This window comes from Chamaea fasciata, unplaced genomic scaffold, assembly GCF_029207755.1.
Source record: "Chamaea fasciata isolate MVZ Bird 193981 ecotype frontalis unplaced genomic scaffold, bChaFas1.0.hap1 SCAF_13, whole genome shotgun sequence".
NCBI lineage: Eukaryota > Metazoa > Chordata > Aves > Passeriformes > Sylviidae > Chamaea > Chamaea fasciata.
In genome coordinates this window covers 651193-668295 of record NW_027094098.1, presented here as the reverse complement: position 1 = coordinate 668295, position 17103 = coordinate 651193, and the positions used below count along the sequence as shown (strand labels likewise).

The 17103-nt window shown below is 61.3% G+C and overlaps 2 protein-coding genes across 3 annotated transcripts; both read left to right on the top strand.

The window, feature by feature from the left end:
• Positions 1 to 180: 180 nt before the first annotated feature.
• On the top strand, positions 181 to 10247 carry ZMYND10 (zinc finger MYND-type containing 10). Its single transcript, XM_066195523.1, has 12 exons — positions 181 to 275; positions 779 to 887; positions 1405 to 1521; positions 2567 to 2620; positions 2715 to 2867; positions 4817 to 4905; positions 5195 to 5295; positions 6577 to 6749; positions 7041 to 7166; positions 8922 to 9043; positions 9242 to 9367; positions 9965 to 10247. Exons 1-12 carry the CDS (start codon positions 181 to 183, stop codon positions 10047 to 10049), a joined length of 1350 nt encoding a protein of 449 aa, XP_066051620.1. The 3' UTR covers positions 10050 to 10247.
• Positions 10248 to 11154: 907 nt separating this feature from the next.
• Positions 11155 to 16931, top strand: RASSF1 (Ras association domain family member 1). Of its 2 annotated transcripts, none has more exons than XM_066195425.1 (6): positions 11155 to 11593; positions 12600 to 12721; positions 15029 to 15133; positions 15215 to 15503; positions 15947 to 16062; positions 16153 to 16931. In XM_066195425.1, the coding sequence occupies exons 1-6, from the start codon at positions 11344 to 11346 to the stop codon at positions 16312 to 16314; spliced, it is 1044 nt and encodes a 347-aa protein (XP_066051522.1). In that variant the 5' UTR covers positions 11155 to 11343; the 3' UTR covers positions 16315 to 16931. The 2 variants fall into 2 exon arrangements, with proteins under 2 accessions (XP_066051522.1, XP_066051523.1); XM_066195426.1 differs by having other exon boundaries at positions 11162 to 11593; positions 16168 to 16931.
• The last annotated feature ends 172 nt before the right edge of the window (positions 16932 to 17103 follow it).

The following is a 17103-nucleotide window of genomic DNA, read 5'->3' as shown; positions in this document are numbered from 1 at the left end:
CATCCCCTGTGTGTCCCCCGTTGTCCCCCCTACGTGTCCCCGGTGGCTGCGGCCACTCCTCCGCGCCGCCAGGGGGCACCAGAGGCCGCCCCCGCCGCTGCTGTAGCCGGCCCGCAGCGAGTCATCCGCGCCGCCAGGGGGCGGTAGCGGCGGCGCCGTTACCACAGCGACGCGGACGCCATGGCTGCCGTGCCCGCGCCGCTGTCCCCCGCCGAGGCTGAGGCGCTGGTGCGGGCCCTGCAGGGCTCTGAGCTGCGGGACATCGGCGGGCAGGGGTGCGGGGACCTGGTGATGGGGTGTTCACAGGGTGTCTGGGGGGGAGAACGTGAAAGCAGGACTTTAAGGAGCCCAGTTTTGGGGCCTTCCCCGGGTTCACGGTGGGGGTAAGGAGGGGTCCCTAGAAAGTTTAGGGTAGAGAGGAGGAGAGCTGTTTTTGAGGTGACCACAGAGGGTCAGGGTGGGGTGAGAGAAAGGGCTGAAATTCTGGAGCATTCCTGGAAGGACTGGGGCAGATTGGAGGGCGCAGGGTGAGGAAGGGTCCCAGATCCGAGGGTCTGTGAGGGTAGGGGTGATGGAGAGGCTCTCCCTGGTTCTGTGGTGGCCCCAGTGAGGGTGTTGCTGGGGGCGGGCAGGAGGCCAGGGCTCTCCCAGTGGAGCTGTGGCCTCAGGCTCAGAGCACAGTGTGAGGTTACTGGAGCAGCTTTCCTGCACAAGGGACCCTCGCCGAGGCAGTGGCCAGAGGTCTGTGGCACTGATGTCCTCGCTGGCTGCCCCACAGATGGCTTCGGCAGCACGAGTATGTGGAGAAGCTCAACATGCACGGTATCCTGAGTGCCTCAGCGGGCCAGGAGCAGCTCCTCACCGAGCTGCTTGTCACCCATGCCAAGGTGAGCCTCCTTGGGTTCAGGAGTGATGCCCACAGCTGGGTTTGTCCTGTGGACAGTGTGCAATTTTGGAATAAAATGCCGAAGAATCTGTTATGTCTCGGGAAAAGACGTTTGACTGGTGGTGTGCCAGTTCTGTTTTTTAAAATAAATTAAAGATCAAGCTGTGGTATTTCTCCTTGCTGGTGTCTGGTTTCTCTCTGGGAGATTGTTTTGGTCTCCATGCACCAGCCCCTCTGGTTGAAGATCTCTGCCCTATGCCTGAGGTGTCCCAGCCCCAGGGTGTGAGATTGCCTGGACCTGCCCAGCTCCCCGGGGTCACCTTCCCCCTCTGCAGCCCCAGGAGCTCTGCCCTGTTGTGAGAAGCTGCTCATTTCTGAGCTGGATGAATACAGAGTGTGCCCCAAGACTCCCCTCATCCCTGGGCAACTGCAGTGTGGCTGACCATTAGCAGCAAACTGATTTCCCCCTGCAGCACTGGTCTGAAAAGGCTTCACTTCCCCATCCCTTCCCTGTCTAGATTCCTGTTCTCATTGGGGAGCTGATCTCTGTGGAGATCTGGAAGCACAAGATCTTTCCTGTGCTGTGCCGGCTGGAGGACTTCAAGCCAAGAAGCACCTTCCCCATCTATGTGGTGGTGAGTAGAGAGAATGGTGGGAATGAGCCTGCAAATGGGTCAGGCACAGCTGTGCTTGAAAATCAATGTTCCCCTGAAGGTCTCAGAGCTGAGGTGGGCAGTGGGACACAGTGGGAAGTGCCTGGTTTCCCAAAGCCCGTGCAAGCCTGTACCCTTACCCCCAGGATGGACAGGGACTCACTTGGGAAGCTTGGCTTTGTGGAGAGCTGTCCCCACTCTAATCCCACACAGGGGCTTGCAGGAGCTGCTGGTGGAGCACAAGCCATTCCTGGAGGCAGCTGTACTCCCGGCTTGCAGCTCCCAGCACTACCCCTGCTCCCAGGCAGTGATACCCTGAGGGTGTTTTCCCCCCTCTGAGCACTGCTTTTCTCTAGCCAGAGGCTCTCCAGGGTTATGTGCCCCTGGGCTAACAAAAATGCAAAAATGTAGTTTTTTTCTTACTGAGATCCTGGGACCAGTGGTCCCTTGGGCCATTCTTGGCAAGGGAATGATCTGGGCTTCCTTGCAGAGGGATGCAGCCCTTGACCTAAGGGAGATCTGCCTGAGGCTTGGAAGTTTTAACCCATTTTCAGTCCAGGGTAACACCTTGCAGGGGGAAGGTGGTTTCTTCCCTGAGCAGCCGATTGCCTCAGGGCAGGTATCCCATAGTTCCAGTCTTGGACAAGGCTGTCTGCCCCAGTCCCAGGGCCTGTTAGAAGCACAGCCATGCAGAGCACTGTCCCAGCTCAGGCACTGGCTCTGTGCTGGTGCCTTGCAGCTTGCCCGAGGGCAGTGGTTGTCCTGCTCCTGCAGCACAGGCAGAGCCCTGAAAAGCCCTGCCTGCTGGGAAATGTGGCTCTCCACAGGCATATCAGCATAAATATTAATATAAACTGCATGAACTGGAGTTGTTTTGAAGGTTGCATCACTTGTATTTTTCTCTTGGACTACTCTTTGGTCACAACTAGATTAGCAGCTTCTCAGAAGAGCCCTTTTCCCTGTCCCAGTGCCCGTATCCCCAGTGCTGCTCCACTGTTAACTCACTCTGGCCATTCTCCTCCCACAGCTGCACCATGAAGCCTCCATCATCAACCTCCTGGAGACAGTGTTCTTCTTCAAGGTGAGAGACAGGTTCAGCTTTCCTCAAGTGAAAAGCCCCTGGGGGTGGGAGTCTGTGGGGACTGAGCCTGTGTGAAGGCCTTGTCATTGTGAAGGAGATCTGCGAGTCAGCAGAGGACAACATTCTGGATTTGATTGATTATTGCCACCGCAAACTGATCCTGCTGGCAGCTCGGAGCACCAAGGCACAAGCAGTGACCTCAGCAGAGCTTTGTGCTGGGCATCTGGCCAGCCCCTCATCCATGCAGGTGAGGAGAAAGTCCCGTAGTTCCCTGGGGACATGTGTAGTAGCCTGTAGAGGCACAGGGGGGCCTTCTCATGAGTTGCAACCCTGGCACCTCCTGCCCACCTCAGAGGGTTTCTGGTGCTTCTCTGTGCCTGTGGCTGCACCCACCCCTTCCCCTCTGCAGCCTGGCTTCTGCCCTGCCTGGTGCCAGTGCCAGCCTGAGGCTTCCTGCAGGACGTGCTCAGAGCTCTGGGGTGGGACATGCTGGAAAGTTGATGAGCTAAATATTCAGTAGAAGGGTTTGGCCATTTGCTGTTGGAAGCTGTGTGATGTCCCTCCCTGAAGTTTGAGAAGCCACCCTGGGTTAGGCTGCTGCTATATCCAGCCAGGGTTGACCATGAGAAAGTTCTCCTAACAATCAGGAATCGTCCCCATGTGCTTCCCCTTCCTTTATTCCCTGAGAAATACCTCCTCTGAGCTGGTCTGGGCCAGCAGTGATCCCGGAGTGTCTCCAGGTTAACACACACCTTCCCAAAGCAGGGGCTGTCTTTGCCTCTGGGGCTTCTCAGCGCCTGGAACTGCACATCAGGAGGAGTATCTGGAAGAGCAGGGTTAAAGGGAGAGCCTGAATCTCCTCTTGCCTCCATCCTTTGGCTTGTTGCCCAAGCACATACTTCTCTTTCAGAAAAGGGAAGGAAGTGGAGGGATCTGGAGCACAATAGGGATGTTTTCCAGGAAATGTTTTCCCAGCTGGGGAGGGGAAGGGGGTGTCTCTGTTACTGCTTTGACACGAACTTAAAAACCCAGACCTTTTCTAGCCAATAGGATCCTCAAAAGCACTCATCTCCCAGGGAGCCTGGTTTCCTCTGATTCATTCCAGCCTCTCCTGACTCTGTGTACAATAACCCCCTGTGAAAAAGCTGTTCTTGCCATCTCCTGTGTTGTGGAGCCTGTTATCTTTTGGAACTGTGTATGGTGGTAACCCCTGTTCTGTTGTTCCCCTCGAAAGAAAAGATAGTCCCTGTCTCAAGGCAGCAGAGATGAGGTCTGGATACAAAGAAGAGCTGTAGGACAAACCTCACTAGTGCAGTTTGGAGAGGGAGGAGGCAGAGAAGAGCCCACGAGAGTCTCTTAGTAACTTGTGGGGCACCAGCACAGGGAGCACAGAGCTGCTTACCACAGAAATCTGGAAGGCAACTGTTGCAGTGGCTCTTTGGAGAAATATAAGAAGCTGAGGTCAGCACTCTGCACACCAAGTGTGAGCTGCATCTGGGACTGGAGAGGAGCTCTGCCTGAGCCAGGGAGAAGGACTTGTCGCCTCTCAGAATAGCCCTCCCCATGGTCTCCAAAGAGGCTGAGTCAGAGGGTGGCCAGGCTGTCATGGGGGATGAGTGGGGTGTCCATGCTGTCTGGAAGGGAAGGAGGCTGGGTGGCTGCTGAGCATGGCACAGCTGTGGGCTGGGATAACCACAGGCAGATATTCTAGTTGGCTGTTCCCAAGCTGGAGGGAAGAGGCAGATCGAGGAGGGGTGCACACACAACTGCAGCTGCACCAAGGCCAAGTTTCTTCTTCTTCCTCCTCCTCCAGTTCCTCTGCTGATCATGAAGCTCCTCTCTCCTTTCACCTTCACAGATCTCTGCAGGGCCATGGGCCACAAGATGGTCCCAGAAAGGGAGAGAGGCAAAATTTGGGACCAGCCTCTTTCAGAGGGTGTTCTTGTGCAGGAGCACTGCAGCCAGTAGCCACATGTTAGGGGCAGGGAGATGAGGAGAGAGCAGCTGTGGGAGGCAAGCTCTTCTGTGGCTGCACTGGCAGACAGGCAATGCTGGCACAGTAGAGGTAAGAAACTGTTTTTCAGGACTCTATTTTCTTACCCAGACTATGGTTACCAATGCAATCAACAGCCTGCCTCCCTGTAGCTCCTGGGTAATGGGGCCTGAAATCCCAAGGCTGATCCCGTCCCTCCACAGGAGCTGCAGAAGCAGGCAGAGATGATGGAGTTTGAGATTTCCCTCAAGGCCCTGTCCGTGCTGCGGTTCATCACTGACCAGGTGGACAGGTAGGTGCCCAGGAGCAGCAGAGGATGTGCCCAGCCCTCTGGATGGGATTCCTGTGGGGTCACAGCAGGTGCCTGGACCCCTTTCAGCAGCTGGCTGTGTCCACAGTGGCAGTGGCACTGTGCCCTGGGAGGCAAACACAGCAGCACTCCACCCTGCTCCATGGTACTCCTGGGATCTCAGATCATTGTTTCTTTCCTGCCTCTCCCAGTTGCCTTCGGGAGCATTTGTAGATACAAATTCTGGCATTAATCTAAGAGTGCCTTTTCTCCCTTTCTCTCGTATCTCCAGTCTGCCCCTGGGTGCACTGACACGGATGCTGAACACCCACAACCTGCCCTGCCTTCTTGTCGAGCTGGTGGAGCACTGCCCCTGGAGCTGCTGGGAAGCAGGTATGGCTCATGCCCCATGGTCTCTTGGGCACCGTGGTGTTCTGCTGGGATGTTCATCCACTGAGGGATCTGCTGTAGGAGCCCTTGCAGAGCTGTTCCCCCTCTACCCTCCCCTCCAGCTCCTCAGTGTCCCTGCCTGAAGCTGTCCAGCTCGAGAGTAGCTGCAGCACTGCTGGGCTGGGGATTTGGCAGTGCTCCCGAAAGCTGATCCTCACACAGGGCTGGGTCTCTTCTGAGTGATCACAGCCAGCGCTGGAGTGTAGCACCTCTGCCAACCCCACGTGCTCCTCTGAGGAGTCTTCTGGACACAGAAAGACCAGAGTGCCTGTCCCAGCTTCTCTGCACCTTTTGGGGCAGCACTGACTAGAGCCGGATGTGGTCTCTCCCAGGCAGCAAACTTTGCCCTGATTCTGCTACTGGTCCCTGAGATTCAGTCTTGCCAAAGGCCCCCGATCAGGCTGTGCCCACTGGCCATTGTCCCCCACCTCTGCAGCGAGGCAGGCCCCCCACAGCCCCCCAGCCTCCCACTGCCCGCCCTGTGGTGGGGCACAGCCTGGGGCGTGGGAACCCGTGCTGGCCCAGCCCTGCACGGGGGTCACAGCAGGGGCAGGCAGGAAGAGCTCTGGGAAGCACGTGGCCGTGCCTGCCGAGAGCAGCCCAGCTGGATGCGGGAGCTTTCCTCCTTCCTCCAGCCACAAAACACATCCCTTCTCCCTGCTTGTGTGCTCGGGGTGTGAGAGGGAGCTTTGATCCATGGCGCTGAGGGAGGGACTGGAAAGAGACGAGCACAAAAGCATTTCCAGGCTGTGCAGATGCAGGGACACATCCTGCTCCATCCCCCAGAGCCACACAGTAGCTTTTGGAGCTTGTTTTGTCATATCTGTGGTATTCATGCTGCTTCTGGCTTTGCCTGGCAGAGGAAACTCGAGAAGAGTGGCTGGTACCCCAAAATGGGTCTCTCCAGCCACTGTTGTTGCAGCATGGGCTGCCCCACTGCCCACCAGTGCTCTACACTCCTGGCCAAGTACAGAGGGAGATGTCCTGAGGATCTTTCTGTTCCTGCCACAGTGCTATGGGTTTAATACATGTCCTTTCTGCTTTTCATGCTCTCTAATATTTTGCCTCAGTACCAAGTAGGCTGCTATGTGGAGCAAAGGATGGGGAAACTGAGGCAGGCAGAAGCAGAGGGTGAAGCGAGGCAGTGAGCACAGGCCAGCATCCCCCCTCTGAGCTGTCTTCCCTCAGGCAGCACTGCATCTCCCTGGTATTTCTGTCCCTCAGGCAAACTCAAGAAATTTGAGAATGGCACATGGCACGTGGTGCCACCTGAGGACCAGGTGAAGATGACCAAACTTGATGGGCAGGTGTGGCTTGCCCTCCTCAACCTCCTGCTCAGTCCCGAGTGCCAGCGCAAATACCACTTCGATGGCTTCAACAAGAGCCAGCTCCTCAAGGTAGGACCCTGCAGCACAAAGGCCCTGGGCCCTTGTCAGCACTGGGCACCTCCAGATATCTGTCCCCATCCTCACTGTGGGCTCCAAGCAGCCAGTGGTGGGAGAACAGCAGGTCTGTCACTGTAGCAGCAGCAGCAAAGCTTGTGTTTGTGAGTGCACCTCCTGAGACCCCCATTGGTCTCTCTGCCACTGCACCTCAAATCCCTGCTCTTGCCCTGCTGCATCCCCAGCTCTGACTCCTTTGTCCTGACCTCCTTCCATTCACTTCTCTCTCCCCCTCCATGGCCACAGCTCTGTGCATTCCTGACAGACGTCCTCATTGACCAACTGCCCAACCTGGTGGAGATGCAGAGATTTCTGAGTTACCTGGCAGTGACAGAGCCTGCTCCCCCCAAAAAGGATCTCATCATAGAGCAGGTATCCTGTGGCTTTTCCTTCACCTCCACAGCCACTCTGGTTTAAGCCTGATAGCTCCCTACCCCTTTTTTCTTCCACCAAGCTCAGCTCTGGAGTGATGAATGCCCTGGAAAAGCAGCCAAGTACCCATTTCAGTTACATCCTTATTGCCAGCAAAGCTGCCTGTGGCTGATGTGAGAGCCTTGTCCTGCCCTGCAGTGGCCAAGCAATCACATCTAAAGGCATAAATGCTGGGTCATAAACAGCTCTCCAGGTCACACTGAGCCCTGGGATGGCAGCTGCATGGGGCAGACACAGGCACTGGCTTGTTTTGACAATTTACTTTTCATTTGACATTTATCAGTGTTTTCCTGTTGAATTCTGGACTCCCCAAGGAAGTCCTCTTTTACAGCCCTGGTCTGAAGCTGCTTGGCACACTGTGTACAGAGGGACATCATGATCTGGTGTTAGAGTCTGGAGCTCAACTGGTCCCAGCTGGTGTCTGGGCCTTTGGGAGTTAGGCCATGAAGGTCTTTAAACAGCCAAGAGGTTCTTGGGGGTTTTAATCCATGCAGCGGTAATCTCTGGAGAGAAGTGTTTTTATGTGTTTCTACTCCCTTCTTGTGGGCTGAGGGGAGAAACTGAGTGTGGGGGCAGGTCTGCAAAGAGGCTGCTGAGGAGAACTGGGAGCACAGAGGCTCTTCCCAATGCCTGAGGCTTCCACACCACTTCCTGGAGGAGATGGGTATATTGGGCAGTGGCTGTCTGGGCTGTCCCCAGTGGGAGCATGCTGTCCCCATCACAGCTGGCTGTACGGCCTGGGAGGAGGGTGATGTGCCCTGTCAGAGGTGGCTGTGGCCGAGCTGGAGGCATGGCCCAGGCTGGGAGCTGGAGCTGGGGGAGCTGCAGACTGGCAATCTGTGCTGTTGGGGCTGGGGATGGCAGCAGGGCGGAGGTGGACATGGAATCATGCCACGTGCCGTAACTGCCAGCGTGTTGGTGGCGCAGTGACAGGCAGCTGCCACACTGGGACCTCCTCCAGCCCTCACCCAGGCTGCTGCCCTTCTCCATAGCTCTGCTTTTGTGCTGGTGCTGCTCCTGGCCCTGCCAAGGGCTGGGGCTGAGCCCCGGGGACAGGCATGGGGAGCCAGCAGGAAGCACAGGCATGGGCTCCCTGCTCTGCCCAGAGAATGGTGAACTCACTCCTTGTTGCTGAGCCAAGCTAAGGAATGGCCTTTTTCCATCTGGCAGCTCCCAGAGCAGCCTCCTCCCCTTCCTTGGCTATTTTTACTCTGCTGGAGAAGGCAGTGCTGTTTGAAGCAGCATGGTCCGCTCCAGAGCCTGAACTCAGTGCACTGCTCTTGGCTGGGATGTTTCCTTTTGCGCAGGCCAGCCCTTCCCCGGGTGTTCATCTTCAGGGAAGTGATGAGCGGAAAAATCTGCTCAGACAAACGGCTCTGGAGCACGGGGTTCACGCTGCTGCCACATGCAGGGTGCTGAGGTCCCTTTTCAGCAGCCTGGGCCTCAAGGCTGAGCACTCATTTCCAACTGGACCCTGAAGGTTTTGCTTTATTTCACCTCAATGCCCACTGGAGAGTGGATCCTTCCCCTCCATGTACCCAAAAGCACACCCTGACACCCTCTGCACCTTTGCCTCTGCTTGCTCTCCTGGAGGGCCATGCTTCTTGTTCCCAGGGCTGGCTGCCTTCTCCCCAGACCACAGCACCTTTTTTAGGCTGTTAGCACCTCTTCCTCCTACCCTGCCTCTCCCACCAGGTTCCTGTCATCTGGGACTATATCCTTAAGAAAAACTCAGGGAAGTGGGAGGCTATAGCCAAGCACCAGGTGAAGCATGCCTTCAGCCCCACTGAAGAGGAGTTGAAGCTCCAGGCACGCAGGTGAGGCCCTAGTACAGGTATGCAGAGTGCCCAGTGGGGCCAGTATCCCCATTAGCAGGGCTGGCACTCAGCACTGGGAGGACAAAGGGTCTGTGGCACTGGCTGGAGATGTCCCCTCAGTGGCAGGGTGCAACAGGGACAGCTCACTGCTGGTCAGCAGTTCCCTGTAAGCAGCCTCACCCCTCTCTGCCTGCACAGGTGGGCACAGACCTACAGCCTGGACATGATGGAGGCTCTGGCCCCCGACAAGCCCCGCTGCAGGGTGTGTGGTGTAGAAGCAGCCAAGCGCTGCTCTCGCTGCCGGAACGAGTGGTACTGCACACGGTAAGGGAGCCCTGCAGCCCCTCAGTGCTCCCCAGAGCACCACAGATCTCACTGGATAATGCTGTGGGAGGGCCAAGGAAAGCCAGGGGTCCCACCACTGCTCAGCGCCACGAGCTCTCTGCTGGCACGTACCTCTCCAGATCTTGTGGGGAGGCTGACATGCTGGGCTGCTGTGGAGGAGGTGCTGGTGAGGGTTGTGTTGCAGCTGTGAGGTGCTGAGCTGCCTCTGCCCACACTGACAGCCGTGACAGGCTGGGTTTTCCATGGTGACACTGTCTCCCTCCTCTCCACCTTGTGGGGCAGGAGTAGGAAAGCACCCATGACCCTGTGGCTGCAGGTGACATGTTGGGCTATGGCAGCTGGGACGGTGGCAGTAAATTAAATCTCTGGTCCTGAACCATCTGGCAAGGTCTGCCGTTAAACCTCCTTAACCCCCAGGTCTGGGGCCACATCCACCCCCCTCTTGGTCTAATGCTGGGCTGTATCAGCTCTCCCCCAGCTCCCAGTGGAGCGTGGTGCTGGAGTTTGTCCTTGCTGCTTTGCCCCCAGGGATGGATGTGGCTCCACTGACCCTGACAGCAGCTTCCCCCTCTGCAGGGCATGCCAGGTCCAGCACTGGCAGAAGCACAAGCCTGCCTGCAACCTGATGGCCGAGGTACTGAGGAATGTGGATAACCTGTAGGAGAAGTGGTGTCTGGCATCTCTCTGGCCCGTGGCTCAGAGAGGCAGAGATTCCCCTGGTGTGCAGCCCACAGCTGGAAAGATGTGGGCAAAGGCCCCTTCTGCCTGCTTCCAGCCCCAGGCAGCACTAGCCAGGGTCAGACTCTCCTCTCCCACCACCTCACCATGCTGCCTTCTCCAATAAACCTCCTTGTGCATCCCACAGCTGCTTGGCTTCTGCTTTTTCTCTCCTAGCTGAAGATAGCAAACTGCTTCCTCCCCTCCCTTCCATACAGTGAGAAGCATGTGTCTATTTTCCCCTCTGCAACAACAGAAATCCCAGAGAACCCAAAAAAAGCCTATAAGCTTGTGGTTACCTTACTGTAGCTGGGGAGGGAAGGGAGTGAGAAGGCCTCTATGCTGCCTCGTACCATCGTTAGAGCAGCGTGGGGAGCAGAGGATGTGGTTTGCACGAGCACCGTCCTGTGAGATGGAGTTTCTTGGGTATTTGTCATCTCCCACCTTGCAGGGACGATTCGCCCCATTTCCTCTCGCTTGATGTGATGTTCGCACCAAGGGCTTGGCCCCCTTCCCACCAGCATTATCAGTGCACAGGGTTTACTGGTGGGGATGCCTTGGGGTTCATCCCCACCTCTCGCTGGTCAGCAGCTGCTGCCAAGGGGGCTGGAGCCTTGGTCTGAGCACAGCTGGGAAAGGTTGGCCATGTCCTTTCTCTGGTGGGGTGCTAGAGAATCGCTGACGTCTAACAATAGGCTTTGCACCAGGGCTGCTGCTGCAGGAGCCACGACAGCACACAGGAAACCCTCTCGGTCCAGCTGCAGCCCCGGCTGAGCAGCCCGTGCTCGGAGCTCAATGAACTCCTCACCCCAAACCCAGGCTGCACGTCCAGTGCTGCAGCCAGCAGGAGCAGGAACGCTCTTCATAGCTCTTCGTCTGCTTCTCACCCGCTGCCAGGAGTGCCTGCAGCCCCTTCCCCGCTGGGAAACTGAGGCAGGGAGCGCAGTTTGTCCTGTTCCTGAGAGAAGAGGCAGAGAGAGCGGAGCGGCTGCAGCGGGCCCCCCCTTCCCTCGCGGCGGCTCCGGGAACCTCATCCCCGCCTCCAGCCCGCCCCGCCGGGCTCGCCGAGACTGGAGTTGGCGATCGGGAGCCCGGGGCATTGCGCCTTTCCTCCCACCTCTCCTGCCTCAGTTTCCCCGCGGTGCCCGATCGGAGCGGCCCCTCCCGGTCCCCGCCCCGGCCTCGGCCCGGTGCCGGCCCTCGTCCCGCCGCCGAGCAGCGCCCGCGGCCGCCGGGCCATGGAGCTCATCGAGCTGCGGGAGCTGCAGCCGGAGCCGCGGCCGGGCCGGGGCCGCCTGGAACGAGCCAACGCGCTGCGCATCAGCCCGGCCCGCCGGCCCGGCCCCGGGGCGCATCCTGACCCGCGGCTGACGGCGGCACCGGGCGCCGGGCACCGCTTCGAGCCGCGCCGCCGCGGGCGGCACACCTGGTGCGATCTCTGCGGGGACTTCGTCTGGGGCGGCGGCAGGAAGAGCCTCCAGTGCCGTCGTGAGTACCGCGCCGCGCCCCGGGCCCCCGCACCCCCGCCACCGGGCATCCCGGCACCTGGCACCCCCGACAGGCTCCGGGCGTCCCGACCCTGGGCTTCCTCAGCACTGGGCACCCCCAGCGAGCACCAGATTTCCCACCACCGGGCACTCTCACCACTGGGCATCCCCACCACCGGGCACCGGGCATCCCACCAACCGGGCGCCCCTACAGGACACCGAGCACCCTGAGCACCGGATGTCCCAGCGCCGGGCATGCCGCCACCGGCGGGTACAAAGCATCCTGCCATCGGGCACCCCCACGGGCCCCCGACCATCCTGGTCGTGGGCCCCCTCACTGAGCACCAGCTGTCCCACCACTGGCACAGGCATCCCAGCAGCAGGCACCAGCCAGGCACCGACCATCTCAGCACCGGGCTGGGTACAGGCATCTCAATACCGATAACCGCCAGCAGGCATCCTGCTGGCAGGCATTCATTCCATTAGGCTGAACATCACCGGGCTGGGCAGCTGCACCAGGCGATGGCCCTCTGGGCACCAGGAACTTCCACCAAACACTGGACACCCCTGTACTGGACACCCGCATCAGGCACTGGGCAGCCCCATACAGAATACCCTCACCTGGTGCCACACATCCTTGTATTGGGTACCTGCACCAGGTACCAGGTATTCCAGCACAGGTACCCACACTGGCCACTGAGCATTCCAGTACTGGACACCCACACCGGTGCCCATCCTGGGCATCCCAGTACTGGACATCCCAGTGCCAGGCACTGGGCACACCGTGCTGGCCAGCCCAGCAGGGAGCACAGGCACAGTGGCACCGGCCAGGACCTGGCACAGTGTTATGTGCCATGTTGATGCTACTCCTGAGCCCCTGGGCACAGCATGAACAGACAGCTGACACTGTCACCATGTGCCAGCCCTTGTCCCACCACATACCAGTGCCCTGACCCTGACGGCCAGGCTGTGCACAGTGGTGACACTGCTCCTGTCTCTGTCCCTAGACTGCAGCTTCACCTGCCACTACCGGTGCCGAGCCCTGGTGCGGCTGGACTGCAGTGGCCCCCCAGGTGCTGGTGATGAGGACGATGGCAACGAGCAGCTGTTGGAGAAGGACACCAACGTGGTAGGGCCTGGGCCTCTCTGCGAGGGAGAGCTAGGGCAGGGGGTAGTGAACCTGGGGGCTATGCTGGGCTGGGGGGGCTATGCTGGGCTATGCCATGTGAGGCCATGCAATGGCACGCCAGGCTGTGCCATGCCAGGCTGTGCCAAGCCTTGCTGGACTGGGCTCAGCTGGGCTTAGCTGAGCTGAGCTGTGTGAGGCTGACATGCCGGGCTGTGCCATGCCGATCCCATGCCAGGCTGTGCTATGCCATGCCAGGCTGCACCGTGCCATGCTGGACTGTGCCAAGCCTTGATAGGCTGGGCTGGACTGGGCTGGGCTGGGCAGGGCTGGGCAGGGCTGGGCAGGGCTGGGCTGAGTGAGGTCGTGCCATGCCTTGCTGTGCCATGTTGAGCTGTACTGTGCCCTGGCGAGCTGTGCTGTGTCGTGCCTGTGCCGCGCTGCCCGTCCCGCACCGTGCCCGTGCCGGAGCCGAGCCGAGCCAGGGCAAAGCCGTGTCCGGGCGGGCGCGGGTGAAGTCACCGCCGGAAGCGGGGCCGCCGCGCCGCCCCCGGCTCACATCACCAACGGCCGGGGCGGGGCAGGGACGGGGACCGCGCTGAGCCGGCAACGGGGCAGGGCGCGGTAGACGCCGCGCCGAACCGAGCCGGGACAGGAGCGCGATAGGGACCGGACTGAGCCGAGCCGGGACCGGGATCGCGAGAGGGACCGGGCTGAGCCGAGCGGGACGGCGATAGGGACCAGGCAAAGCTGAGCCGGGACTGAGATTGGGACCGGGTGGAGCTGAGCCGGGACTGAGACCGGGGCCGGGCGGAGCCGAGTTGGGACTGAGACAAGGACCGGGCGGAAACCAGCCGCGATAGGGACCGGGACCAAGCAGAGCCGGGCCGGGCCAAAGGCCGGGCTCAGCGGAGCCGGGCCAAGGGCCGGGAGCGGGCTGAGCCGAGCCGGGAGCGGACCAAGCCGGGCCCCGGCCCGGGGGCCGGCCGGGCTGGCGCGGGGCCGGGTGTGCCCGTGTGCCCGCCGGCCCGGCGGGGCGGCGGGGCGGGCGAGCCGGGCCGTGCCCGCCGCCACCGCCGCCGTGCCCGTGGCCGGGGCGGGGGCCGGCGGGGCCGCGGGCTGCGGGGCGGCGGCGCTGGCGCTGCGGCGGGGCGGCGAGGGGGGCACGGGGGGCAGCACGGCCAGCAGCGGCTACTGCAGCCAGGAGGACTCCGACTCCGAGCCCGAGCTCTTCTACACCGCCCGCACCTCCCTCGGCCGCCGCCCGCGCCGCCGCCAGGTCGGTCCCGAGACGTGACGTCGTGGGGGACACGGGTGACGTCATCGGGAACACATTCCCCCGGGCTGGGTGCTGGGGAGCAAGCGGGGGTGAGCTAGGTGCGTGGGGGAAACTAGAGGAGTGGGTGGTCTTCTCTTGGCGGTGAGCTTGGCCGTGCTGTGGGGCAAGAGTGGGGTCAAGCATGGCCGTGCCGCGGGACACGGTGGCCCTGTCCGGTTGGATGTGGGGTGACCCAGGCACCGTGGGACGAGTGGGGTTTCGCTGCCTGGCACGGGCACCCCAAGGTCCCTCAGGGCTGGAGCTGCTCCCAGCTTTGGGGGTGCCGGGACAAACACTCCGGGCAACTTCACAGCTGTCCCCATCCTGCAGGGACTCCCGCAGGGTCCGGCAGTGCCTGCATGCTGTGGGGTGGATGTCGGGGCTGGGAACCCCTCAGTGCCGTGGGGACACGTGCAGCACTGTGTGGCGGCTCCGCGGCCCCGCGTAAATACTCATTAGTGGGTGCGGGTGGCAGGGACGCTGAGCCAGGACGCTCGGTCCGCCGTTTGTGGGGCCAGCACTTTGAAGTGGGGTGCCGGCGGCAAGGGCGGGCTATGTACCCTCAGCCCGGCCCTCCTGCCTCGAATCTCAGGGCGTCCCCGCGGGCGCAGAGCCTGCCCAGACACCCTGGTGCCAGGCTGCCGGCTGCCGGCCGTCTGCCCTGGGGACGCCTCTCTGATCTGGGGTGCCGGGAGGGGACGCTCGGCTCCGGGTGTCTTCGCAGTGCGTTCACACAGCCCTGCAGCCCCAGGGACGGGCGCTTGAGGGGCGGCCGGTGCCGGTGTCCCCGGAGCAGGGCTGGGACCGCGGTGAGCTCAACTGTGCGTCCCCGGCACAGCCCAGCTCAGCGCCAGCCGGGCTGATGCAACCCCGTGCAACCGCCCGCGCATCTGCCGCTGCTGCGGGGTGGGCTGGGGGCAGGCGGGACACTGAGGCAGGCGGGACGGTCCCCTCCGGTCTCAGTGCCGCTCAGCCCGGCTGCTGTCACGCAGGATGAGCCCAGCGAGTGGGAGAAGACAGAGCTGGATCAGGCGCAGGTGGAGCAGCGGATCAAGGAGTACAACAGCCAGATCAACAGCAACCTCTTCATGAGCCTGGTATGGGGTCGGCACAGGGCCGGGGGGATCACGGTGCCTTGCCCTGACCCCACTCACCCCCCCACCACCGGTGTCTCGTAGAACAAGGACGGCTCCTACGCCGGCTTCATCAAGGTGCAGCTGAAGCTGGTTCGCCCTGTCGCGGTGCCGGCCACCAATCGGGTCCCCTCCGTGCAGGCGGGGCGGCCACACCCCCAGGGGGTGAAGCGCCGCACGTCCTTCTACCTGCCCAAGGGGACCGTCAAGCACCTGCACATCCTCTCGCACACCCGCGCCAGCGAGGTCATCGATGCCCTCCTCCGCAAGTTCACCGTCATCGACAACCCCCGCAAGTTCGCCCTCTTCGAGAGGTCTGAGAAAGATGAGCAAGGTAGTGCCCCAGGGGGAGCCTATCCTCACAGTGGTGGCCGTGTCCCCATATTGTCAGTTTCCCCTGGGTGGTGGCAGTTCCATGGTGGTGATGTCCCCAGGGTCTCTCATGCTGGTGGCAGCATTAGCAGTGGTGTTCCCATAGTGGCGGTGCCCCCATGGTGGCAATATCATCGCAGTGGTGTCCCAATAGTGACAGATTTCCTTAGGTAGCAGCATCCCCTTGGTGGTGGCATCCCTGTAGCAGCGGTATCCCCCTTTGGTGACACGTCCCGTCACCATGGATGTGTCCCCCATGGCAGCAGTGGTGTCCCCTGTGGTGGAGATGTCCCCACAGTAGCAGCATTCCTGTAGCAGCAGTAATGTTCCCATAGTGGCAGTGTCCCCGTGGCGGTGCTGTCCCTGTGGCAGTGTCCCCGTGGTGACACGTGGCTGCCGTGGCAGTGTACCTGCGGAAGCTGGGCGACGATGAGCAGCCCCTGCGACTGCGGCTGCTGGCCGGCCCTAGCGAGAAGGTGCTGAGCTTCATCCTGAAGGAGAACGAGACCGGAGAGGTGAACGTGAGTGCAGGGACGGGGAAGGGGCTGGCACCCGCATTGCCCGAGGAGGTGGCTGTGGGGGGACGCGCCAGGTCCCCATTGCAATGGCAGCCCTTGTGCCTGCAGTGGGACGCCTTCACGCTGCCGGAGCTGCACAACTTCCTGCTGATCCTGCAGCGGGAGGAGGAGGAGCACGTGCGCCGGCTGCGGCACCGCTACGCCTGCTGCCGCCAGAAGATGCAGGAGGCACTGGCCACGCGCACGCCGGGGTGACCACGACGCCTGCACCCGAGGCCAGCCAGTGCAGCAGGAGCCTCGCCCGCCGGCGGGTGGGGGCACCAGGGAGGGGGGTGGAATGGGGCACCACGGACCCACTGGGCTGTCACAGGCCCCATGGGGCTGGCCCAGAGAGTGAGGGTTCCTGGTGGGAGCGAGAGCGAGTGTCACTCTGGAGTGGATGTCCCCAGGGAGCGTGTGTCCTGAGAGGAACGAGTGTACCCTGGGGGATTGGGTGTCCCCGGGGGAATGGGTGTCCCCAAGAGAGCTTGTGTTACCTGGGGATTGCGTGTCCCCAGGAGAGTGGGTGTCCCCAAGGGAGCGTGTGTCCTGGGGGAGCAAGTGTCACCTGGGGGATTGCGTGTCCCCAGGAGAGTGGGTGTCCCCAAGGGAGCGTGTGTCCTGGGGGAGCAAGTGTCACCTGGGGGATTGGGTGTCCCCAGGAGAGTGGGTGTCCCCAAGGGAGCGTGTGTCCTGGGGGGAGCAAGTGTCACCTGGGGGATTGGGTGTCCCCAGGGGAGTGGGTGATATGGGGGGAGCGAGTGTCCCCAGAGAAGTGAGTGTCCCTGGGCAAAAACAGGGCATCAAGCACCAATAAAGGCATCTTGGTGACAGCATGTGTGGGCCTGCAATGTGTCCTTGGCGGCGCGGGCTGGGGTGGGAAGGGACGGGATGCGAAGTTCCCCCGGTGCGGGTGGGCCATGGGTGCTCCCACGTGTGCGGGTTGGCGGCGGCGGGACTCGAACCCGCGGCTCCCCCGCTGCCAGCGGCGGGCGGGGAGGAGGG